Here is a 26,520-nt window from a genome sequence, read left to right as displayed (position 1 = left end):
CTTACAAGGAGCATAAGACTCACCCATCTGGTTCCCTCCTCTGACGTTTTCAGCAAAGCCTGGCTGTTACATATTTCTAGCACCTCTATCGCTCTCCAAAAGCCCACATCAGATCTGGGGCACCTTACTGCCTGGGTGTGTCATTTGGTGCCTCATTTCTGCCACACAGGAGCCAGGAGCACCCTGGATGAGTGTACATTGCTGTCACAGCCCCACACTCCAAGGAATCTCCCAAGCACACGTTTTCCCAGGTGTCATCATTTGCTGCAAAAAGGTCATGTGTCAACCTATGAGGTGTCTGAAATACAAAACTTTTCTTTTTAAATCTTCTTGTGCCACAAAAGATGCTGGAAAACTACACTTTGATAGGATGCTGTTCCAGCAGAATGACAAAAGCATGCTGCTTAGATATTTGTAGCATAAAAGTAAGGAAAACTATGTTGTTCTTTAAACTGTATTTCCCCCCCTAGCCCCATAGCTCCTTTTTTTTTTACCTTGATGTCTCCCTTTCCCTTTGTAAACAGATAGTCAGCTCCTGCTTTCATGAATCCCCCAGACGGCACTGTGTGCTCCTTCCACTGGAGCTCAAGCCTCTGTATATATTCCTGTGAAAGCCTCAGGAAATTTGGTGCTCTTCTGGTCTCTGTGAAAAGAGGCCAGTCCTGGAAGACTCCTGATAACCCCATTCGGGTCAACAGGCTTGTTTGTGTGATTAAGGATAGCACGTAAGGAAGCTCAGGGGTGTTGAGACATCAAGAATGTTTGCAGCTTTAAAAAAGAAAAAGGGTGGTTTGGATTTTGGTGGGGTTTGGAATGCTTTGTTTCCCTTATGCCTTATAGCTGGCATTTTGTCATAGCCTTCTGCTCACTAGCATTCCCATGGCACATGAACATGCAAAAAAAAAAAAAAATTCCTATGAGAAGTCAGTGGGCTTCATTAAATTTTCAAAGTTTAGAGCTGTGATCCTCTTTGCCCCTCTCCACGGGCGGCTGGCCCTGCCAGATTCTGATTGCTTATGTGAACATTTGATAAATCTCACTGTGGACTACATTTGCTCTTTCACCCAAGCAGTCATCACACACATTTTCCTAACACTTTAAAATTATGCCTGCCAAACATTTTCTGATGTAAAGTTAAAAGCCATCTATTACTGAAGTGATTTTTCAGCCCTTGTGGGCATTTTTTTCTTTTTTTTTTTTTTTTTTTTTTTTTCCCTTATGTAGTTCAGATAGTTTCAAGCTCTTTTAAACAGGCTGCCAAGGGTCAGTTTAAAAAAAAAAATTTCTTCTTTCATTTTCTCCTAAAAAATATGGTGGTGCTATTATTTTCTTTTATGCAACTCCTTTTAAAGCTGAATTCCAGTGAATGTAATGTTGTCTTACTGCCATGGCCACAGAGAACTTAATATAAAGCTGAAGACTGCTGCTTCTTCTTTGTCAGTCCTGCACTTATATCAGGAAGGAGAGTTTTCCATTCACTTCAGTTGTCCACAGCCAAACAGGCCCCATCCCACCGTGCTGAAATCTGGTGCCACTCTCTTTGAGGTGGCCTCCACCGTGTGCAGTGGCACTTGTGCCCTGCTGTGCTCCTGAGACACCCAAACTGGTGATGTGGCTTGAAGGGTGCACAGCTCCCACCTGGCTGCCAGGCTCACTCTCAGGGAAGGGAACTGGGATGGAAGTGGATCAGTCATCCCAACGTGGAGCACCCCCAGGTCCCCCAGTCTAAGTCGGACCTGTGTGGATTTGGTTGCATCTTTGCAGTCCAGTGATCTGGTGTCATTCATAGCCAGGCTCTACATGGAAACCATTTGTTCATATTCAGAGCTTTGCCTGAGCCTTCCCTGGTTTCTACTTCCTGTACAGATCATATTCCTCCTGTCAGTGTGTGAGCAGAAGGCAACATGTCACTTCTTTCCTCTCTGATCCTCTTTCCTCCCTTTCTCAGTGCTCTGGGCATTTTCCTTTAAATGCCTCTATTTTTCCTCTGGGTTCCAGAGCCCTGCATGGTTTTTGAAACTGATTAAAGCAGTTTGTCCTACCATGGCAGAGAGATGCTAAAACAAAGCATGTGTGTCACTTGGTCTTAAACCAGGATTTTTCTTGCTCCTTTCTCCCCGTTTCTTGTTTAGCAAACATGGTTAAACAGGATCATGGTATCAAAAAAATCAAAGCAACTCTTACCTTTCTAGAGAGCACCAGCCTGATAACACACTCAGCTTTTTTCCAAAACCCTGCTAAGGCCCTTGGACTCACTGAAGCCTGCTACAGCATCAAATGGTCTGATCAATCTGAATTTATCATTTCCCTTCAAAGCGCCTTGGCAGGACCCTTATTTGAAATAGTATTTGTTGCTTGTGTCACAACTGCACTTCATGCAGTTTCTAGAAGTGTAGAGACTTGGGTCTGGGCCAGTCCTAAATAAAGAAGCTAATACACAATTACCCCCCCACACTGGTGAAACATGAGAAACACAAAACATCATATAAAGCCTCCTGGGGTGCAGATAGAAGCCTAATAACAATATAACACTTAAACTGCGCTGCAATTAAAACATAATCCTTTAAATTTCTTGCAGTTGGAGGGAGGAGAGGGTTGTAAAGGAGTGCAGAGAACGAGTCAGAAGTGAAGGCATTACAATCTTTACCCTCAACATGGAACTACTTAAGCATACCATAATTGCATCACAGAAGGTATGCGTACCCTGAAACCAAAAAGGAAGCAGGAAGGCTAGAAAAAACAAACACAGTATGATGAACCAAACAGGTAACCTTCAGGAAAAGGAAATCTCGCCCTGGCTAACTCAAAAGACAGGAACGTAAACTGGCAAGGGAAAATGAAAGGAGGGAAACAGGAGGACTGAGGGGATATTTCAGATGCAAAGAGACACATTTCTACAAACAAGCGAGAAATTTAAATATCTAAAATAGAATTAGTGAATTTGCTGGATCAAAGGGGCAGTTAAAAATGACAAGATACAATTATAGAGACTAGATCATATCCTCTCATCAGTCTTTACCAATTGAAAATACAGTCAGTCTCTAGATATTCTATTTAATTACTGTAGATGGGTGCCTGTCAAACACTGAGGTATCAGAAGAGAAACTGCAGGATTGACATGCTAAAGTAACAAACCTCCCAGAGCAGATGGCATCAATCAAGACTGATAGCTGTTAACAAAATCATGCAAGTTTCCCTTAAAAATAGGCTATTCTGCTGTACCAAAGCAACGGAACATTGCATGTATTTGAGATCAAGATCGTCTAAAACAAATGGAAAAGAAAGGAATGTTGAAATATAAGTTAGCATACTTGAAAACCTGCTTAATGCTGAGCATGGTTGATCCAGTAACAGTGAAACATGCCTTTTATAACTTCCTAAAAATTTTTTGAAGATCTCAGTGATTAGCTGGAGCTATTTAATATAAATGTTTAAATAAATTTCAGAATGTCTTTGATAATTGATCTCCGATGATGTTGTTAAGAAAATCTTGTAATCATGAAGTGAGATACAAAATTCTGCCCTAGATCTGTTTTACAAAACAAAGCAAGTGTTGCAGGAATGAAGAATGAAAGGTTGCCAAGGAAGGCAGTAGAATCCTTTGGTGAATTATCAGAACAATAAGGTGGGACATATAAATTAAAGCACATTGGGAAAATTATCTGGCCTCTTGATCACTCAGGGTGAGATGACTCTGAAAAACTTGGGGACCCAAATAAACCGAGATGAAGAGGAAGGTGACAATAATTTTATTGCTTTGCCAGCATAGAAGGTGCCAAATATGAGAGGAAATATTTTGTTTTCTCTAAAAACACTCTCAGGTTATGAAAAACCTCTTAAACCCTCTTATTTTCTTTGTTATGTAAGAGCAGAGCAGCAGTGGAATGGGGCAGCAGTGGTGCTCAGTCACCTGAAGGCAAAGCTGGAGAGGCTCCAGGCAGCACCAGAACCTGGAGGACAGTGAGAGGGGTCTCCCCTGACACAGCCAGGTCCTCACCCCAGTGAACTGGTCTGGTCATCCTGTTAAACAAGACTTAAACACAGAACAGACCCAAAATGCACCAAAAGAGCTGGTTTGTTAAGAGAGGAGATGAAACATATCATAAAAGTAAATTACATAATTAATACAGTCGGAAAAATAAATTCAATCTTTCATTTTGCTCACCACAATGTAAGGAATTTTTTTTGTGTAGCAGTGTTAGTTTGTAAAAATGAAACCAGTGTTATTCCTGGAAGACTCAGCTTTTCTAAATTCTTGTCTAGAACTGGCTGCAGCATCACTCCTGCCTATTTCCATGTTTATTTCCCTGCCTTTACATACTGAACCAGCCAGGCCAATGATCTCCCAAAGATTAGAAATGCAAAAGGAAGCATAAAGCCAGAAAGTCTAAACTTGATAAGAAGAACTATATTTTGATACTGAATGGAAATTCCCTTGTGCACGATGAACTAGATGACTTTGATAGTTCTTTCCAACCCAAACTATTCTATGATTTGAAGATTCTATGACTGACAGCAAATATCATTCAGCTCAGCATGGGCTGGCAGAGTGAGGTTCACCCGGGGTTGGTCCTTAGGAGAGAGACAGAAGAGAAGACTGTACAAAAATGTGACTTAGTGTCTTACAACAAAGCTGTGATCCAGTTTTAAGGAGAACTGTACTGGAGTTGTCATTTTTGTTTTCTATAAAAAATTACTGAATTTTATAATCCAAAGGTTCCTTTCACTGCTCTTGTGCATTTTCCTTCCCTTACTCCAGCAGTGATCATGTTCTGCTGCAAAATGTGTTCACTTTGTTATGAATTATTTGAAATTTTGTCAGTCCTGGAGTGGACTGACAAGAAAGAAATGGAGAGATGCTTGAATAAAGAGAAATCCTCATTTATAGAAATGAATAGGACATGATTAAAGCAGTGAATAAGTTCCTTTCATCTCACACCAAATACAGTATTTGTGGGATGTCAGGATTATGAATTTCTTGTGAATGACTGAAGTTCAAAATACTCCTATCTGTAATTTTGCAGCTAGTGGCACTTCAGGGTCCAGGAGTCACCAGAGGAAATTACAGAGAGGGAAATAATTTAGAGAAGAAACTTAAAGTGTATTATGACACAAATCACAGTAGAGAAATGCGAGATGAATTTACTTCCAACATACAGTACATGCTTTAGTCTGCAAGCTAAGAAATAATCATATGAAACCTCTCTGCCTAACCTGATCTACAAATAAAATCCATTTAATTCCTCCACCTTTCCCAGGCAAAGAGTAAAATGGTTGATATCTTGAGGGTGATATTACCAACACTGATTTTTTTTACTATCTAAAACAAAACAAAGGAGATTGCCTTTTGTTCTTCTTAATCAGTGTCCCCAGTGGATGCTTCTGATCTTCTCTAACGGAGTGTTTTAGAAGAAACTGCATTTGAAAGCCCAGGATTTGACTTTTGTTTTTTATAACAGGACTGATAATCCTAGGTGCAAAATTGCTCAGCTCTGAGAGTCCCGAGATTCCAGGCTTTAGGGGCCACCAGAAAATACAAAGCTTTCAATATCCAATGCCTTCCCACAAACTCTCTTGCTGAGACTCCTGGGCTAACGCCTCTTGCTGTGTGTACACGAGAAGGGGAAGGAGGAAAGTGAAAAGCCGCATCGCACGGTTTTCCATTCACAAGCACAGACTGTGCTCATCTTTAAATATATTCTGGGATTAATGAATGTGGCATTCATATCTGCCAGTCACAAAATAGCAATTTGCAAGCTGCTCTGAGCATCCCTGCCTGTGCCAGGGTTTCATGCAGGTGGTCAGAACTTCACAGGATTAGACGTGCTGGACAAAAATGACGATATTTAGCTATACATGGGGAGTTCCCCTGATTCCATGGTTATGTAGTTCATTTGCAAATAGATGTTCTACTGAAGGCATTTTCAAGTGTTATCAATAATTTCTCAGTCCATAAACTGATCACAGAACAGAGTAAAACTGATTTCTAAACAGAAAGCACAACTACATCCCAGTAGACTGGCAAACAGAACAGCAGGAGTCACTGTCCCAAAGCACAGAAATGAATACCAAGGTCTGTCCAGAAGTTAAAACAGAGCAGGTGGAACATTCCCTTGTCACTCACAGGGAAGGACTTGGTTGCTTGGTGCACCATGCATTTATGAATGGTGAGAAGATTGTGAGCAGACAGTTAAAAAAGGGAGAAGTTTTTTTGTGCTTTGTTCTGAGTGAAACGAGAGAAACAAATTCCCGAAAGACACAGAGAGTCAGCACATAGAAGTTGTGGATTTGTTTTCACTGTGCTCAGATCCTTTCTTTTGCTATGAGCAGATGACAGCAAAGGTTAATTTAAAATTATGATTATTTGAATGGAATAACCACAAATTAATATAATGGTAGTAATGATATTGGCCACCTATCATGTTGCATTTTTTATCAGCAGATTTCAAAGTTTATAAAAAGGAGGTGTTTTACTTTGGCTGCATTTTCCCGAGAGGGAAACTGCTGTACAAAAGATGGAGTGACCTATCCAAATTCAGCCAGGAGGCAATTGGCTGAGTCAGGAATAGAAACCAGAGTGCCAGCCCAATGAGGAAGGCATCCTAAAACAAATGGAACCAAGCAGAAATGGGAACAATATCCCCACATTTCATCAGTGAGAAGTGCCTCCTGCTGCCTTGCTCACCGTTTCTTTAGAATATTAGCACACACTTTTTCTTTTTCTTTCCTTTTTTTTTTTTTTTCCTTTAAGATGAGTATTTAATTAATTACTGAACTGGCTCTGCTGTTCCTCTACAGGATGAAAACAAACACTTAAATAAGTCTCTCCTGCCAACCCCACCCAACACCTACTCAGTTACAACAGATGAATGAGTTCCACAGACCAGATGTCAAAATGATCCCAAATTTGACACTGCACAAGAAACTGTAGCATGCTGCAGAAAAGAAACGCTCCCACGGTAATATTATTTAAATGCAAGGTTGCACTGATCCCTGTTAGAAATTATGCGCACGGAACCTGGACAGCAAAGGCTGTAGTTGTTGCCACAGCCTCCTGAAATCTTTCCATCTCTTTTAGTAGTCTTGCCTAAATTTTGTTCTCTTCTGAAAGCAGGAAGGTTTGCTGGAAAAGGATATAGAAATACCTGGCTGGAGTCCAAGAGGGAAGAAACGAGTGTCTCCTCTCCTTGGAACAACTTTAATGACACCTGCTTTTGTAGTGCCTAGTAAATACGACTGCTTAGGATGCTCCTTGCTGCCCTTGGATTTCAGACTTGAAGGACAGGTGATCTCTCTTCTGAGACACTATCTTCTCCTTAAAGATGAAGAAATTAAGATTTGGTGTGGATAGACAGAGATGTATGTGTGAAGGTGTAAAGCTTTGACATTTATATAGGTGCCAGCTTCATTCTAATGGTTTATGCAGTGGTGTATCCTTTGACTGCTTTAAGCCTAAAGCAGTGTAGCCTTCTGGGCAAACCTGAGGTTGGATGGATGGTCCAGAATTACTGGGCTTACCAAGGAAATTGGTCACCCTCTGTGTCTGTTGCATGATGACCTGAACCAGGAGAGCTCCCCTGGAACTGTGGAGCATCTGTACTTGGTACAGAAGAGTTCAGATGAACTTCAGACATGCCTTTGCATGCCTAATTTGACTTCTCCCAGAGCAACAACTCTTCCAAACATAAACTAGTACAGTGGGACTGGCATGCTCATCCCAGAGTCCTGCCATAGTCTCAGCAGTTCAGACAGTAAACATGTACAAAACAGTTGTCTGACAAGAAAAGGTCAGTCAAAACTGAAGCTTTTGGCTGGAATTTTCCAGTTTTGATTAAGTCATGAAGGGCAAAGCCTTCTTGGTTGAATTGAGTGGACAAATGATCTAGAAGTACCAAAAGTCTGCTGATTTGAGCAGCTACACAGGAGAGCCTAAATACCTGAAACCTGTATGAGACAGAGGTCCACTCTTCAGACCTGAAAATGGTTTTCCTTTTGTCCTAATGGGGATTTGAAACCTCAAAACTACCATTTCCCAGATATGTACTTGTTGCTGTCATACTGTCCCTATGCTGGAAGAAATATTTTGGATACAGGAAAGGGAGTCCAGGGAGATCATGAATGGCACTGTCTTGCTAATTTTAATTTTGAACCTCTGAGTGCCTCCCTTTTTCAGAGTATTTAGCATTTTGCAGCATTCTGCCCCAGTTGCATGTAATGAGCACTTAGCTCTTTCGCAAATGAGATCTCAAGTCATTACAGTCAGACACCCACAGCAAAAAAAGAAGAGGGTTTTTTGTGCCTACTTTGTTTGGTTTAAGTGACTAGGCCAGTACCCTAACACACAAACTTTGCAGCAGAGCCAGGGATATAATCAAAGGATGTATCTTCAGCTCCAGGCAAATCCAAGACAAACTGTCAGACTACAGATGCCTATTCAATGAGTCGCATCCATCCTGGGCACTGAATGAGGCAAAGGCCCTCTAGAAAAAGGAGGATGTGATTAGATCATTAAGTGCAAAAGAAAATGTGGCAGTAGGATAAGCAACATAGCTATGCTGGTTTTAAGCTAATTAATGGGGAAACAGATTTATTTTAGCTGCAGCCGTATGGAAGGCTCTAGTGTTGGGTAACTTGTATTAATGTCACACCTCTAGTGTGCTGAGCAAACTTACCATATTCTCTTTGGTGCCCACAAACTCTCAGCAGCATAAGGGAGTCAGGATCAATTTTCAGATCAAAGCTGAATCATGTTTCTGCTGCCTTATCACATTCTCATTATTTTCAGCACATGTGGGATCACACAAGGCAAGCATGGCCTGAAATACCAAGGCATTACGTGTAAAATGATGGCTGATTCTTGGCAGCAGAGTCAGGAAATCAACACATTTTTAATATTGTGTAAGATCTTTCCTTTCCAATACTATGTCATCTCAAATAATAGAATCTATGCCCAAATCCCTACAGTGTCTCTGTGTATCCCTACATTTTTGAAAAACCCTGATATTATGTCCGTAAGGCACAAGGAGTTAATCCATGTTAATCATTAACTGACTCCAGAACAATAACCTGAGTGCAAGTTCTTTGTGGATATTGGACCTCATTACTGTGTTCCTATTGGAGTAGTGACCTCACCATTTTGGCTTGTATCACATCAACACCATCTAACACCGCAGCAATGGAGGTACCAGAGGGTTATATACATGGCTATTGAATTCTGTGTGCTTCAGTAGAGTTTTTTCTGTCACATAATTTTGCAAGACAAAATTATGTAGCTCTGATTCCCAAGATGGAAAGCAGCTTCCATGATCTAACCAAGATCAAAGAGGTGGTGTCTTCACAACTGGGCTAACAGGGATGAGACTCTATGAGTACAATTCTTGGTCAAAATAAAATTAAAAGTTCCCCATTGATCAGTTAAATTAGTAAAATTGTCAAAAGACAAGTCCTGATATAGTAAAGGAAGCCAAGTAACAGAGGACAGGAAAGGACATGGGAGACCTTTTAGAATTCTGTAGCTGAATATTTTGTACTAGTTGATTAGCAGACCACTGGAACATCTTGGAGTAAATGTTTTCTTTGTGATTATGTTTGATAAAGTGTTGGAGAGAAAAAGGAATAATAGAGAAGAGCACCAAGCAGCACATATCAACTCTCTAGGTAATGGTGATACAAGTTGAAAGAGAAGTCAGAGAAGAAAAGATGGTCGAAAAAAGGAGGGAGGAAGAAAAGACAATGGAAATGCGAGGCATAAGAGCGCAATTGAGGGAGTTACTTGGCAGTTGAAAAATGCCAATTATGTGCCTCTGGACTGCCCTGAGTTCCCAGTGAAGCCCCCAAGTAAAGGTGCAAATCAGAGTTTGAAATGTTTTCCACCAATGCCCTTTCCACCCCATAGTCTGTTGCCAGAGCCAGTTATCTACCCCTAATCATCCAACAGCCCTTCAGTAGCCCTGGCTAAAGGCAAAGGGAAGGAGCATCTGAGGCCATGGTTTCTGAGGCTCAGAAGACTGATTCCCCTTCATTTAAGGATTAATGTTTTTCACAGTTCTAAGGATGACTGCTCAAATGTCCTTAATCGTGTGTGTGCTTGCCTGATGGGAAATGTGCAAGAGCATTTGGGGACTGTGGCATAGTACATGGCAAATGGCAATTAACAGAACAAACTCTGCCTCTGGCAAATTAGCCTTGCCCAGAATTCTAGAGGGGCTTTTGTATTGGCGGTGGTGGTAGTGGGTTTATTTTGAAGTGAATTTATTTGATGGAATAAAGGAAATAGAGGTTATCATTTCAAAAGTTTTGTGAGGATGGAGTCCTTCTTCCCTAACGCATGGAGTTATTTTTCAGTTCTGCTTTCCCACTTCTGTTTGCCTGGGCATTGGCCTGCATCCTTTCATGTGTATTGCCTCTGATGTCTGACTCATTATGGCAACAGAAATGTTGATGCCAGACCCAGAAGCAGTACTTAAAAACCTGCTATTCTCTCTCCTTCAAGCTCAAAGCTAACCCAGTTTGTGGCAAATGAATGAAATGCAATCATTTGGCGCCTTGTCCATGCATCAGTTTGGAAACATAGGACCTTTCTCCTCTGCTTTTCTGTGTCTCTTTCTATTTGACCAGGCTGCCATAAAGACCAGTAACTCTAGGGTGCAGAGTTTAATGATTGGAAAAGAAATAACTGGTTTATTGCATTCTCTCTTGCATTGCCAAGCCTCTCCTCTCACCTCCTAGTATGTTTCCCATTGTCTCACATCCAGGATTAAAGAGATTCCTGGATTTCAAAGGGAAAAACGATCATCCTTATCCTTTATGTTTGGGGTAGAGGATACTTAGCCTTTATGTTTGGGGTGCAGGATACTTAGCCTTTATGTTTGGGGTGGAGGATAAATGGATAAGGCAGCAAGAGAAAGGAAAAGGAGAACAGGACTTGAAAATTATTGCAGTCTGAAAACTCAAACCCAGAAGTTAAGTGAGTACTCTCAAATACACTGTTTAAAAAATAATCCAGGCTTCGTCTCTTGCTTCATGCTTTGTTTTGGAACATCCTGTGATCATGAATACTAGAGATAAGCAAGAGCTGGGTACTTTTTTACCCGAACACCGGCAAGGACACGTAGCTGAAAGCACAGATGTTCCCCCACACACGGCTAAGGACAACGGTCCTGGCAGGACTGCAGTGCTTGGTGCCACCTTGAGTAGAGCACCACAGTCGTTGGGCACTGTGTGCCAAGGTAAGGAGCTGGAACCTCCTGAGGAGGCAGGCAGGGTTATAGAAAAATGAAGAAACACGGAGAAAGATGGGTAGAATCATCCTGTCTTTCCCACGGATATTACTGCTGTTTGTTCAGCTGTTTGTGTGGCCTCATAGGAACAAGAGAGGAGTCAGGGATTCTTCCAGAGAAGTGTGGGAAGTCATCTATTGTGAGATGTAATCACAGCTCAGAGAGGAAGGGGTTTTTCTTTTCTCCTGCTTTGAAGCTGACAGCCACGCAGTGGTTTTTTTCCTCCTGGTTTCCTCCTGGTTTCCACAGGACTGCAAAGGAGAAGAGATAAAGCAGCAGGAGGAGATTGTAGAAGGCATGTTCAGTGTAGCTTGACATATCAGTTCAGTGTATTTTCTGCACCACTTTTCTCTGTCTTTTATCTTCCGAATCTCTCCTAGCAGAAATGTAGGAAACAGCTAAGGCAGATGGGTTTGTAATTCTGCTCATTCCCAAAGGAAGAACAGGTGGTGAAGGAGAGAGCATGGGAGAATGACATGATTTGGAGAGATCTGAGGATGAGTGAGGAGAGGAAGTACTGTCCAAGCTGGGACTGATGTGTGGCATTTCAGGTACCTGGGTAACAAGGTAACTCCACAAGGAAGAGGGGAAAAAATGAGGAATTTATCTTAGAAGAATAAAAGAGAAGAATCCCAGGCCAAGGCTAATTATCAGCCAGATTTACCAGCTCAAGACTGGACTGTTGACAGTGGCATCAAAATTGAATTTCTAGTTTCTTTCAACTGGAGTGAACGAAGAGAAACTTATATTTTGTAGCCCTTTGAGAGTTCTGAAAATGGCAAATGAGAGAACCCTTGGTGTGCCTTAAAACACAACTTTTTGTTCACTTTCAGCCATCTTTGGGGTGAAGATGTCTGATGAAGGTAACTGCAAGATATGTGCTGCTTGGCACCACTGTTTGGAGTCCTTACCAGGTGTCCCAGGAGAAATCCTCTCTTGCCTCTGCGGGCACAGCAAATTTACTTAGGCTTTGCCTGTGACTACAGGAGTTTGTCTAGAGAGAGGGTTGCTGGAGGTTTTGAACAGAGCTGACCTGAGGCTCTAGCACCACAGAAGCTGCTGAGGACAGCAGATTGCCTTGAGGAACAAATCAATTCTTGTCCCAAGTCTACATCATCTGTGCCAAAGCCCTAGAAAATGAGACTTGCTCCTGCTGCTGCCTTCACCAAGGCAGAGTCACTGCTGGGAGGGGAAAAGAGGCAAATCCCACTTCTTGTTAGCTGTGGGATAAAAGAAATATAGTTCTACAGCTTCTTTTATGTCTCTGTTGCATCTGTCCCCTATCTTTTCTGTGTCAAATGTGCTCTCAACTCTGTCCACTGCCCTTCACTAAGACAACAGAGTTCATATTTAGTTGTGCTGCTGAGAATAATTCACCTGTTTTGGATATAGAGCTCATGAATATGCCTGCATGTGCCAAAGGAATATAAATGGATCAGGGTTACAGGAATGCTCCTACAGTGATTCTTTCTATCCACTGTGTCTGCTGATGGGAAAAACTGCAGGCAACCAGACCACACCTTCTTCTGTTAAATGCTCCTCTCAGCAACATTTAGGAGAATTGTAGACAGTTTGACAATAGATGGCTTTAGGGCTCTAAAGGTTTGGCTAATGGCCAACAAACGTAGAGGGCACATAGGGATCGTTAGAGGAAAGCACAGCCTGAGTGGGAGTAATTTCAGAATTATTTCATACCCTTTTGTACTACAACTCCATCCCCTCACCTTTTCCTGTTGTTCACTGTTGTTCCATCTCATGTGGCTTGGTTAACCCAGCCCAGCCCTGATATCCCATTTGCAAATCTGTTCTGATACAGCAGTAGCAGTGGTTCAAAAGGAACAAGACAGGATGCTAATTGAGGAAAGAGCCATGTGTTTGGTCTGGATTTCTGTGGGGTTTGGTTCGGTTGGTTAGGTTTGGTTGCCTTTTTTTGGTGTGGGTTGGTGGTGGGGTTTTGTTTGTTTGTATGGGTTTTTTTTTGTTTGTGGGTGGGTTTTTTGGGTTTTTTTTTTTTTTGGGTTTTGTTTTTTTTTTTTCTGTTTGTTTTTTTTTTTTTTTTTGGCGGGGGGGGGTGGTTGGGGTTTACTCAAGAGGAATGTCCATGGTGAAATTTTACTCCTCTCTGTTATGACTTTGCAAGTTATGGGTCAGACTATTTGTCATGATTCCAAGAAGAGCTCCCCTCAACATTGCTAATTTTGCTAATATGCTCATAGATTTTCTAGAGTTCCTGCTCTCTCCTAAAAAATATTCATGACCCTGAGCTCTGTATCAACATTAAGGTCTCACATATATCATTAGGGCACAGCAGTCATCTTGGCATCCTTGCAGTTTACTGAGAATGTCCTTTAAAATATAATAGTTGGTTGAATGATGGTTGATTTCATGGAGCAAGGGGACTTTCTATTTCTTCCATGAGGAAACTAAGCCAAATATGTGATTCAGATTATTCTACTGGAAAGTTTTTAGCTCTTGTGCCCAGATTACTAATATTTGCCCCCAAGGTGTATGCATTTTGCAGCGAGCACAGACAGAGTGGCATGGATCACCAGAAGCTCTCAGATGACTGCAAACAGCTGAGACTGAATTCTCCCTTCCCCAGTCTATCTGCCAAGCCTTTTCTGTTGGCAGATTCAACAGAGTCAACCCAGGCAGTGTCAGCCCAGAACAGAAGGATGTTCTTCATGGCTGGATGCAAAAGGACAGGTGCAACCAGTGTCTTAGATTCTCTTCTCTTGCTTTGGAGTGTTTCTTGAAGTACTTTGCAGGATTACGTAATAGGTGCTTTGTAGTAATAGGTAATTTCCACATGATAAAAGTTTAGTCTTCATTATCCAGCCAAGTGTCTTCAAACAGGTTATGCCAATACCACAAAATCCCTGCCCATTTCTGTGTACTATTCTGTGATTTGGCAACATTTTACACATACTTGAGAGATACATTCTTTTATCACTATGTCAAACAATTGTGTCATCAAAGCCGGAAGTTTTATTAACAGTTTTTGATTCTTTCCTTATTTACAGTAGTTGGTTTTTTTGCTTTGGTTTATTTTTTTATCCCAGTTGGAGTTGTAGAACATTCACAACATTTTCTATTTGTTTCATGTCCTTTCTGCAAAGCAAAAGAAACGGAGAGGGATTCTCTCTCTGAGGTTAAAATGAAGGATAAATGAAGTGATAGCTCACCTAATGCCTATTAAAATAATAATTTATGCATAGAACTTTGAGAAACTACTGTAGGGCTGATTTTTGCCACCTTTCATTTAAAAAAGTACTATTACTGATGCATTATGTGGAGAAGACTTGCCTAATACAAATACCACAATGCTTATGTTCAAATTATGCTGGAAAATATTGCTTTTCTTTTCTGAAGCTTTCAAATGGTGAAAACATTTATTTCTTAATTTCAAACTTGTTCTATTGACTAGCAGATAAAGCACTCTATAAGCTTTCAGATACTACTCCACTAATTTACCCAAAAATACTGAAAAAGTGTTGGGCTTATACAAATTTGTTGTTGTCAACAGTCACCCAGCTCTAGAGAAAGTTTAAGAGATGGAGCATCCTTCAGAGAGCCAAAAACAAAACCCAGATTCAGCAGCCTATATACCTCGTGTGGGCTTTTGAGCAGCACAGACAAGGGAGGTAGTGGCATTTGTCCATGGTACTAGGGAGAAGCTTCATGAAAGTTCAGGGTTTGGGGACAGAAAGTATAAAGAAATAAAGGCCTGGCAAAATTCCCCAACGTGGAGGTGGTTTGTAGCTTCTGTGTGTTTCTGGTACTACTGCAGAGAGGTAGAATTCTCAATGTGACTTCCTAGAATAGTACCAGGCTTCTTGGACTTCATAGAGCTTAAGATCCAGACAGATAGGCACCTCTGCAAGGGTCAGACTCATTCTGTTGAGCAGCCAAAAGGCGTCTGGGTTTGTACCCTCCATACAACAAAACTTAAGCCACCCCAGTGAGTGAGAAGGATTGTATAAGTCCTGGGTGGACAGGCTAGCCCATGAGCATCCCAGCGTGTGCTTCTGGTATGACACAGCATCAGAATCATTTCCCTGTATGATTTTGGATGCAATCAAAGCCAGGAAGCAAAGCAGGCAGGTTCAAACAGATTTTCTGTCTGTGAATGCTAATTAGTGCTGCTGACCTCAGTAGGACATCAGTATTTTTCTAGTTTATTCAGCTACATGTGGGGTTCTCTCTACCCATCCCTAATTAGCCCAGGCACTAGTGGCCAAACTGGAATTCAGTAGCCAAAATCCTGTCCCTCCCTATTTGGGATCTGACAAACTCATTTGAAGCAATGGGTTAACGAAATGAATCTACATTTTCCTCTGAAATACAATGCCTGCTCCAAAAATGGTTAAAAATTCGTCCAGATACTTTGATCCATTTAGCTTTACAAAGCTCCTATAATTCTGCCTGTACACTTTAGATATGACTGACATTCTTAAGTACCTAAACTCCACTACTTTCTGATTAAATAAAACTAGTTCTTAGAGAGTATTATGGAATGTTTTAGTGTAAGCCAAGACCAATATATCTTGCTGGACAAAAGAAAAGCTTAAAAATTTGGGAACTCCAATGAAAATAGAAGAACTAAGGTGATTAAATGTGCTATCTGGAGTTGTGTAGAACAATCCAAGGGTAACTGCTGAAAATACAGTGAAATAGTAGGAGATTTTGGTAAAGTATCCAGAAAGTCACGCCTAGCTAGTCTTAAGGAAAAGAAAAATGTGGTACAGAAAATGTAAACCATAGAAAGGATGTATTTCCTTTCGCTCTACTACCAGTGTGCCAGAGAGACCGAAGGTCAGCTGTCCAGAAGAACACTGTGTTCACTAACTCTAATTTAATTATCCACATATGCAGCCATGTTTGCAAATGGCTAAGCACCAAGCAGCTCCCATGGAAACCATATCAGGTGCGAGCCTGTTTAAAAGTACAGCTGACTTAAATACCTATACAACCATTTTTGAGTGCAGAAACCTTCTGATAATCAAAACAAAAAAGTTCTTGGTTCTGAGAACTCGAAGAAATCTGAGTATGAATTTCTTGAAGTATCTCTTTGTGATTTTTGACTCTTCTAAACATATTGCCAAAGAGGCCACAAAAAATGGCTTGTGTAGGATTTGGATGGTGATTTTTTGATTAAGAAATTATGTGAGGCAAAGAAGTCAGTAATTTAGAGACTTGTCCAGAAAACCAATTCAATTTATCAGCTCAGTTCTCAGAGGCAATTTTATCTGGGAAATCCCAGGAGTTCCAACCACCAACGTTCAGAATAAAATCTTAATCATATCTTAAAATTAGAGGGATTGCTTCTTCCTAAAATTACAAAACTGTGGCTCACCACCTGGTTTCCAAGTATTTACAGACCAGTAATTCCAAGTTTCAAAGTTGTCTGCCAAAGACTAATTTTAAACCTCTCAGTTTCAGCATACGGAGGAGGAAATGCCAACCAAGACATTGAGATTTTGAGAGGCGAGGCTTTGAGATTTGGCAACCCTGTTATCAAGATGCTATTGTCGAAGCCAAATCCACAGGAATGGCCTTGAAAGAGAGACACTATTATCTTTCACCAGCTCTTCAGACTATCCATCCCCCAAGAAACTCCCAATTAGAATAGGATGCTGTTTGGAAAGAGATTAAATTGTTCACAGCTGCTTGGGAATTAACAAAGTTCCTCCTCTTTACGGTGGAACGCGGTGCATTTCTGAGCCAGGTGGAGGATACCATGTGAGGTTCTTGTAGGACCTGGAGTTGGCACAAAGAACAACGTTTTCAAGTCTGCACATATATCTGAGCTACCAGGGCTCAATAATAATTTTCTGGCAGATTAGTCCTGCCCTACAGCAGGTTTCTGTGATCACTAAAGCCAGAATGAAAGCAATGGGTCTGGATTTCACACTTTATATCCTTCCACCCTGAAGCTTTGATTTTAAACACTGCTTTATTTTTTTTTTTCTTTTGACACTAAGCAGCAAGAACGAGTGTGACAATTCACAGGTAAACAGCAGAGTAAACTGAAGGAACAGATCCATAACAGACCAAGTGACACACTCATAACTTGAAGGAAATTATTCAGAATAACTTGATAAACCTTTGCCAAGATTGCTAATGGAGAGATCAAGCACTGCAAATTGCAAATGTGACCTTGTTTTGTCCAAGGCAAAGGTAAAGCTTGAATTTTTCTCTTACTTATTTTAACAATGTTCATTTCTACTAAAAGCAAGGTCTTTACTAGCAAATAACTACATGCTTGTAGTTGTATAATTCAGTTCATGAATGTGCAAAGTCTTGGCTCTAGGATTTTTTTAGATTATTTTAATTTATTTGATGATGTCTTTTGTTCTGTAAAAAGAATTTGGGTTTTAACCTTGACCTTCAAATAAGAAAACCTTGATTCAAGCCCACCTTAACCTTTCATGGGTAGAAAAGCCAAGGCTATTCAAAGCACAGTACAAGAAGTGGTTTTTGGGTCTTTTTTAATGCCAAACTCTTACAGAACACTGATGTTTACCAGATGCTAGAAGGTATTTCTCATTTGTTTTATTACCTGATGCTGAAAAAAGAGAGGTACATCCAATACATCCACTACACTTTAACAATTTTCTTTATATTTTCTCTAAATCATTTCAGGTTTTCTACTTTTCCAGGCTTTACTATCTATAACTTAAAATGCAGCAAAATGCAGGTGCAAACTGCAAAGAGACCTGAAAGGTCCTTTATGGCCTCTGGCTTTAAACCTCAAAGAAAAGTCCTGACAGTATCCTGAGGCTTTTCCCCCAGTTTTACCTGAAGAAAGATATGGTGGGAACATTTAGTTAATGCAAGTAGTTTTGCATAAAGGACTTCCCTTATTTTTTAATATTCTGCCACATATTCTACCGTTTTTTTCTTGGTATGAATTAAATCATGCTGATAAAGGAGGTGATGGGGTCTGGCAGTAAACATTGCTATACTTTTTTTATCCCAGTACTCCTCTTTCATATGACCTATGAATGTATTCCCTTCTACTCGAATGCTGCTTTACAAGTTAGTGTAACTTAAAATTCAACAGCAATGGAAAGGTGGGTCTGGGTGACAGCCTGAGCAGGATTCTGACACTGTTTAACAGTATTTTTGCACCCTCTGTGGGCTCCCTTTGAACTCACACAATTCTAAAGTTGCTTAAATTGGGTTTGTGTCAACCCAGCTGAGATAACTCAATTGAGAAAAGAAAATCCAAGAAGACAGACCATTGGTACTGGGGGTTTTGCTACATAAATACCTGAAAGGGAATTTCCAAATTCATGATGACACAGACATAATACTGGTGGAAAAGGGGAATAATCAGTTTATTTCAGTCACTAAATCAAAACAAAAGTATATTGACAGTGAATTCATGGTATAAAGAGGCTTTAAAGCTACTAGTTGACGATCAAAAGATCCCCTTTTCCATGGTGGGCTGTAGGCCAGCTGTTGTCCTGTCCCTTGAGGACCCCATGCTCTGAGAAAAGCCTGGTATGAATAAGTTGCATGGGGTGTAAAGCTCTACCTCTGGCCCTGTGCAGGAATCAGTCCTCAGCACATCTCATGGCAACACAGAAACTCTGGGTCATGCAATGGGGATGGTAAAAGGAACTAAGATAAATTCCATATGGTAGAGAAACAAGTTGGAAAGTGCACTTCTTTAGAGTCTCATGATAGTACATTCTTGTTTGGATTTTTTTTTTCTTTTCCTTTTTTCTTAAATGAATGTTTAAGGAGTTTTCCTAGCTGGACCTTGTTATCATATAACCAGTTGCCCCTCTCTGCATTTCTAGACCTCATCCAGCCCAGTGTGACTTCCAGCCTGAACTTACAGTACTTAAAACACTGTATGAAGTGAAAACTTGTAGTTAGACCTACAACACCTATAAGCTTTGTGGTTTCACAGGGATCTCACTTTTTGGAGCTCCCTTTCTCAAGTTACTGGCTTGGTCCTTCTAGATTTCCCTTACCTTCATGTAGAATGTATGGACTCAGTTGAGAAGGAGTAAAAACTAACCGATTATCAGCCTGGATAGAAAGAGCTCTTTCTCTCTCCACAGGGAGCAAACATTGTGCCACTAACACACCAGGTTGCTTGGTGTCAGTAGTTCATAGAAATGATCAGACAACCACTAGAGCAGCTTTAACCAGCTACCACTGTGCCACACAGATGGGGCCAATTTGTTTCAAGTGTCCTCAACACCAGAGAAGCAAAGACAAACACAAACTGAAATACGGCTAAATAAAAGCATTCATATATCTCCTGGCAACTTACCTCCAGCACATTTTAAAAGACCCTTAAAAACCTTTATGCAGCACAATGCAATTTATTATCTGCCTGTCTCCAAGCTGTCTGACAACATAGCTCTTCTATATTTTTGGAAGCAAAAGTGCTCCAGCTGCTTGACACTGAAAATAAAGGTGATTTGCGAAGTCTTGCTTTTAATTTGCCAAGCACTGAACGAATGTGTGCTTTCTTACAAAGATGATCATTCGGGGTTTCTCTGGTTTATTTTGAAAAGAAAGCAAGTGGAAACCAATCGTGGCATCAGCAGCAGAAATATTGCTTTTGTAAAAGGACTTAAAAAAACCCCAAAAAACAACAACCAACCAAACAAAAAACCCCACAACAAACACGCAAACAAACAAACAAAAAAAGCAGTGGGTGAGTAACAGCAAATACCTGCAGGGAAAAAAAAAAAAAGTAGGAGAAAATAGGCTTTCAATTGGCACCAGGAGCTTCACGAGGGGGCTGGCTTGATGCTGCCTTCACATTATTTCACAAGGTTTGGGTGGTAGCTCGTGCTTTGATATGCGCAACTACTACTAACATTTCATAATATGACAATCCAAGAGGTGAAATAGCTTTTGTATTTTAAAATCCATTAAGAACAGCTGCAACTTAGTGTTGATGGATACATCCTCACTTTAGTAAATCAACGTCTCCTTTGTTGAGTTATATGAGGCCGTTTCATTGACACGCAGATGGGAGATGCTAAAAAAAAAGAGAAAAAAAATAAAATAAAGGAGATTTAAAATCTGTTATAGCACACTACATGTCAGCATTAGCTGTCCCTAGTATGAAGAAGTATTGAAACAACTAGAAATATCATATACAAAAATAAAAGGGTAAAATAAAAACAGAATTAGCATTTGAAGTGACAGTTCTGAAATGCTAAGAAAGCTTATCTCAAAACTGCATGTTTCTGGGTGGGAGAAGGATTTCTAGGACATGCTTTTTCCCTAAGTGAATTTTCCAAGAGTCCCAAGTGTTATTTGCCTTCTAGTTCTATAGTGTCAATATGGATTTCTCATTCCAATTTCCACATAGCCTGCCTCTACAGTGAAAACATCTCGTGTTTAGAAAAAGTATTAGGACATTTAAAGAAAATGTTTATTGTATTTAAACAAACAGTAAAATTGTATGTGGGGAGAAAGTTTTTTTCTTTAAAAAATGCCAGGTGGCCAGCATTAGAGTTAATGCACGAGCTTGCTTTAAGCACTGTTTTTTAAAATAAAATTTTCTAGATGCCTAGACAGGATCCTAAGAAGCAAACGGACCCAGTGTTTTTTCTTTGCTTCTTGGCTTTTGAGGGTATTCGAGTTTAGTTCCTCGTGAAGCCTCATGATGAAACACCTACCAAGACTCACCAAAGCATGAAGGTTTAGATGATTATAAGTGAAATAATCACTTAGAGAAGCTACGGAAGAAGTAGATTGTGTTAGTCTGAAGGACAGCTAGGCTGTGGAAAGCTTTAGCACAATAGCCGATTGTCAAAGAACACAGTCCTAGCAAGCTCTCTGCTTGCCAGGAGCGAGGCCAGGGGCAAGAGCAGCTTAAAAAGCAGAAGTGAAGAAAGACCTGAAACTGTTTGCTGATGTGGTAACAAGCACTACCTTTATTGTAAACCAACTGACTCGTGGAGAAGGTTATTTTGGTTTTTAAACTGGCCGTGCTCATTCTCTGGCATATGAACTGATCGCCAAGTACACATAAGGATAATCCTTAGTGAGGCCAGCCCATTATTAGTGTTCTGTGGGTATCACATCTTCTTTACTGACAGCAGTAATAAAATGTATTCTCCAAGTGCGGACAGGACCTATTTGAGAATCAGCCTCAAACCTTGAGTCCCAGGGGAGAATGCAGAATGCTGTCTATGCCTGCACAGAGCTCACAGCAGGATAAACCTCTGATTAGTGACGTGGAGGGTGGAGTGGATGTAAGTTTAATGTTATATGCCAGCTCACATTAGACAAACTTGTGCAACTCTGTCAGTTTTGGAATGCAGTTCGATTACCTTATCTAACTGGAGAGCTTGGACAATAGGATTTAAACTTCTGGGATACAACTGACTAGGCTAAATGCTATTTTTAGAAACATAAACAGATAGGTAAATTACCATACATGTATATGATTAACTTACCTATATGCGTATAGGTTATACAGGTATATAACTTATGCATGTGTCTTCCCAGTTATGGGCACCTGCAGCACTCTGAACACCTCCCTTGCTACTCCCTGAATTCCCTCTGGCTGTTGAGGTGCTTCCAGTTGATGTGTATAATACGGATGCTCCGTATACATTTTTCCCCTCCAACCTCACTGCAAGTCCTTTATGTCCTTTATACTTACTATTCGTATACTGGGCTGCATATTCATCTGCAAGTCTGTCAACATAGTTCACCTCCTGTAATCAGAAAACGGTGATTAAATGAACATCCAAGTACAGAAGCTGTCAACCTAGTGTTCATCTTTTTTAAAGTTTAAAAATATTCAATTACCTTTTGCACTCATATGGCTCTGAAAAGGTCTTTTTAAAAAAGAGTTCCACGATCTTAAGACAGACTCAAAGGTCAATGCCGATCATGTAATTTTTAGCATTTACGGGAACAATAAAGAAAAATAATCTCTGTAAAAAACGTTTATGCTGCAAGCCCTGCAGTTCTCTGTCTTCTTGGGTGGGTTGTAATAGCTCCTAAAAGGCGCTTGTCTGGAGCATTTAGCTTTTAACCACAACAAGGTATTGTTTCTTTTAGCTATCTGTTTCAGCATCTGGTCCATCTCATGGGAAGGTCTTTGAGACTTTGTTTCAGGATTAGGTTACAGATAAAGTATGACAAGGGGGGAAAAATCCCTTATTTATAGCCTTTTACGTGCACAGGAGGGGAAAAAAAAAAAAAGCGCAGAATTTTATATATGTGCCATCGACTTAAGAGGGAGCATAATCCGCTCTCAAACTACAGAGTGAGCACAACTTCTGTAGTGCGTGCAACAACTTTGACCTCTGAGTAATTACTCCAGGCTTACATCAATATAACAGTGCCGAGTTTCTCTTCAATTATTTCCCGGGAGTGGCAGGCTCTCTTCCCGCAGTGCTTATTTATTTCGAATTGGCCTAATTTGCTCAACAATTTGCACATCCCTTCTTTGACATCCCACGTTTCCCCGGACGGCGAGAGCTGGGGCTGTCCGGGCCGCCCCGTCCGTGGCCGTCGCTCTCTGCCCCAGGGGAGCGGCCGCGGGGCTCGGCACAGGCGGCACCGAGCCCCCCCAAAAGGGAACCACCACGGCTGGGGCCCGGCGCTGAGCGATTCTTACGGATGAGTAAGCAGCAAATGTGGTAACTCAGGCCAACAGCTCAGCAATTAGGGCTATAATTTCAGGTGTAGCCAGCAGTCGTAATGAATATTTATTTCATCGTACCGAATAAAATAAATGGCCCGGCTAAATAGCACGGGGAGTTCTGTGGGGTAGTTCGGTTTGGAAAGTGGGGGTGCTACCAGCGGGGACCCACCTCGTCCCCTCCCGTCCGCAGTGGGACCGGCTCCCTCTCCCCGCGGTGCGCGGCCGTAGGCTGATGCCCTCGTTCCTTCCCGAGCCCAGCCCGGCCCAGGACCCTTCCCGGGAAGGAAGGGTAAGGAAGGCAGCGTGCCGCCAGCCGCCTTCCCGGGCAGAGCCGGGCGGGGGCCGGAGCGCCCCGCGGGCGCGCACGGGGCGGGGGGCGGCGGGGGCAGGGCTGAGCCGGGGCTGCGCTCCCCCCGCCCGCGCCGCGCCGCTCCGGGGCTCCCCTCCGCCGAAACACCCGCAAAGTGGCCTTCTTGCGTCCGGCGGCTCCGCGCCCCGGCGCGCTTGCGGGAGTCCCCTCGGGTTTTGCTCCGTCGCTGAAGAGGGGAGCAGAGGAGGAACGTGGGCGAGATGGGAGGCAGCGGCGGCACGGGGGGGCCGGGGGCCCTCGGACTGCCCTAAGGTCTGCAGCCCCAGCGAGCAAGAGGGCGGCCCGGAGCGCCCGTCAGCCCCCGAGTCCTTATTGCTCCCTCTCCGCAGCCGACCTCGCCGGGGCTCCCGCAAGCCGAGCGAGCGCCGCGGCTACCGACTGGCTGTTCCCGGGCGGACTGCAAGCCGCACGGATGCAATGCCCCGAGCGTCCGTCTCCTCCCGAGCCCCTCGACCGAAATCCGGGCGCCCGATTAAAGGTGCGATGTCGCGGCAGTACGGCAGGCGGGGAACGGGGCCGGGTCCTCCGCCCGCTCCCCGGCAGCATCCTATCGAGGTCTGAGCCGTGCTGCGGACAAGCACAGCCTGAGTCTTTTGTGTGTGTGTGTGTGTTTGAGTTTTGCTTGGTTTTTTTTCCTTTTCTTCGCTTTGCGTTGGATTTTTTTGTTTTGTTTTGATTTGGTTTGGCTTTTTTTTTTTTTTTTTTTCGGTCTGTGTTTAAGTTACTGTGGAATGAGGAGGTGCGAGGCGTCGTAGCAGCTCGGTGACGGTCCGTCCCTACCGAAAGAGCCGCTCCGCACGCGGAGTGCTTTTTTTTTTCGGGGATGGGGCGGTGGGACGGGCGGCGGGGGAACCTCCAGGCCGGGGCGCACCTGCCCGGCGGTTCCCCCCCGCGCCCGGCGCCCGTCAGCGCTGCTCGACGGGACGGACCCGAGGTGAGCGGCGGGCGCGGTAAGTACCGCTCCCTTCCCCGCGGTACCCCCTCAGCGCGAGTCAGCCTCCTCCCCATCCATCCCAACCTCTCCCGCCCCTTCCCCGCCGCCGCCAGTGGGAGCGCGGCCCCTTTAAGAGCCCGGCTTTGCCTCCCGGTAGCTGAAGGTCATTAAAACACAAAAGCGCTCCAGCGCTGCGGTCCAATATAGCGCATGCGCCCTGCCCGAGGACTGGCAGGGAGACGGCAATATGGCGAGAATGCCTGGCAGCGGCGGCGGCGGCGGAGAGTGGAGCGGCGGCGGCGGAGGGGGCGGCGGACGCGGCGGAGGTGGCGGGAACAATGCGGGGGACCGGCCGTCCGGCCGCGGCGTCGCCCCCCGCCCGCACCGCTACTGCAGCGCCGGCGAGGAGGAGGAGGGCGAGGAGGAGGATGAGATCCAGGAGGTGCAGATAACGGGGGACGAGGAGGAGGAGGACGGAGCCGATGGGGGGCTGCTGCTGGACGAGGAGGAGGAGGAAGAGGAGATGGGTCTGGAGTGGGACGGCGAGGAGGAGACGGAGCCGCTGCCGCCCGCCCCGGGCCGTACGCCGAGCGGCGGCGGCAGCGGCGTCGGGGCTGCCCCGGGGGGCGCCGCGGCGGCTGCCCCGGGGGGCGGCGGCGGCCCCGGGGGCGCGGCGGAGGACGCGGAGCTGGAGGCGGCCCTGCTGCTGCAGCGGCCGGAGCGGGCGCGGCTGAGCGAGAACACGCGGCTGGCCACCCGCTACGCCGTGCGCATCTTCCGCGAGTACCTGAGCGAGAAGGCGCAGAGCCCCGACTTCGAGACCATGGACAAGGGGGCGCTCTGCCGGGTCCTGCGCTCCTTCTACGCTGAGGCGCGCTCCAAGAGCGGACAGCTCTACTCCAAGTCCTCCCTCATCAGCATCCGCAGCTCCCTCAACCGCTACCTCAACGAGCCGCCCTACTGCCGCACCCTCGACCTCACCAAGGACCCCGAGCTGCGCGCCGCCAACCTCACCCTGGCCGCCGTCATCCGCAAGCTGGAGGAGCAGGGCGCCGGGCCGGTGGTGCAGAAGCAGGCCATCACCCGCGCCGACCTCCGCAAGCTCTACACGTGCAGCGTGTTCAGCACCCAGAGCCCCTTCGGGCTCCTCAACAAGGTCTGGTTTGAGACCTGCATGTACTTCTGCACGCGGGGCCGGGAGAACCAGCGGGAGCTGGAGGAGGACTCCTTTGGGCTGGCCGTGGATGAGGACGGACGCAAGTTCGTCTACTTCAAGGCGCTGGGGCCCTACCACAAGTCGCGCTCGTCCTCCTGGAGCAAGAAGCGGGCGGAGAGCAGCGACGAGGAGAACCTGCCTCGCATGTATGAGACTGGCACAGAGTTCTGCCCCTACGCCAGCTTTGTCAAGTACCTCTCCAAGCGCAACCCCCTCTGCAAGGCCTTCTTCCAGCGCCCACGGGACCACTGCAGCGAGGGTGACATCACCTGGTACGAGAACAAGGCCATCGGGAAGAACCTCCTGGGTACCCGCATGCAGATGCTCTCCAAGGCGGCCAAGCTCTCCAAGACCTACACCAACCACTGCATTGGTGCCGTCTCCATTGCCACCCTCAACAGCATCGCTGGCATTGGCACCAAGCTGGGAGGACTGCAGCCACCCCACCACCACCACCCCCCTCCCCACCACCACCACCTCCTCCACCACCCCGCTGGCGGGGGCTGCTACACCCCTGCCGCCCTCAATGGTGGGCCTCGGCCACGGCCACCCGCTGCCAACCCCTATGTGCTGCCCAAAGACGGTGACGCTGCGCCAGTGAAAGCAGAAGCGGCCGCGGTGGCCCCGGCCAAGCGGGCGCTCTACGAGGCAGTGTTCCCGGCAGGGGCTGCGGCCGGCGGCGACGCATGTGGGCCCTCTGCCTCCCCCAAAAGACTCTGCCGCCGCCCCGCTGAGCCCCTGGATGCCGCTGCGCCCGCCGTGGTGGTGGTCTCAGTGAAACATGACCCCTTGCCTCACCTCCTCCCCGAAGCAAATGGGCACAGAAGCACCACCTCACCCACAGTAGTTTCACCTGCTATTGTTTCCCCCACACAGGTAACCGGAAAAAGAAACAGGAGGAAAAAAAAAAAAAAAAACCAAAAAAGTGGCAACCCCTCACCCTGCCCCACATAGTCTGCACTGCCCCTCTCCTTTCTTCCCCCAAGGCTGGGCACTGAGGCACACTGCCAGCATTGGGGTGGCTCTTGGGGTCACTCTCACCCTACAGGCACCCAAAGAGCCCGGATGCGTGTTACC

The 26,520-nt window shown here is 44.4% G+C and overlaps 1 protein-coding gene across 4 annotated transcripts in view; it reads left to right on the top strand.

The window, feature by feature from the left end:
* The window catches only part of KCTD1 (potassium channel tetramerization domain containing 1), a 100,181-nt gene that overhangs the window by 8,581 nt on the left and 65,080 nt on the right, over window positions 1-26,520 (top strand). The window contains exon 1 of one of the 4 annotated variants that reach the window (XM_066330186.1): window positions 23,416-23,771. The exons of 2 other annotated variants lie outside the window; for them this stretch is intronic. In XM_066330186.1, the coding sequence (XP_066186283.1) occupies window positions 23,706-23,771 (66 nt within the window). In that variant the 5' untranslated portion in view covers window positions 23,416-23,705. Of the gene's footprint in view, window positions 1-23,415; window positions 23,772-24,424; window positions 26,320-26,520 lie in introns of those variants that run through there. One more of the 4 variants, XM_066330175.1, reaches the window with a different exon arrangement.

The sequence above is a fragment of the Sylvia atricapilla genome, chromosome 1, assembly GCF_009819655.1.
Source record: "Sylvia atricapilla isolate bSylAtr1 chromosome 1, bSylAtr1.pri, whole genome shotgun sequence".
NCBI lineage: Eukaryota > Metazoa > Chordata > Aves > Passeriformes > Sylviidae > Sylvia > Sylvia atricapilla.
Note: the sequence above shows the minus strand (reverse complement) of the source record. Positions and strands in the feature narration are given on the sequence as shown.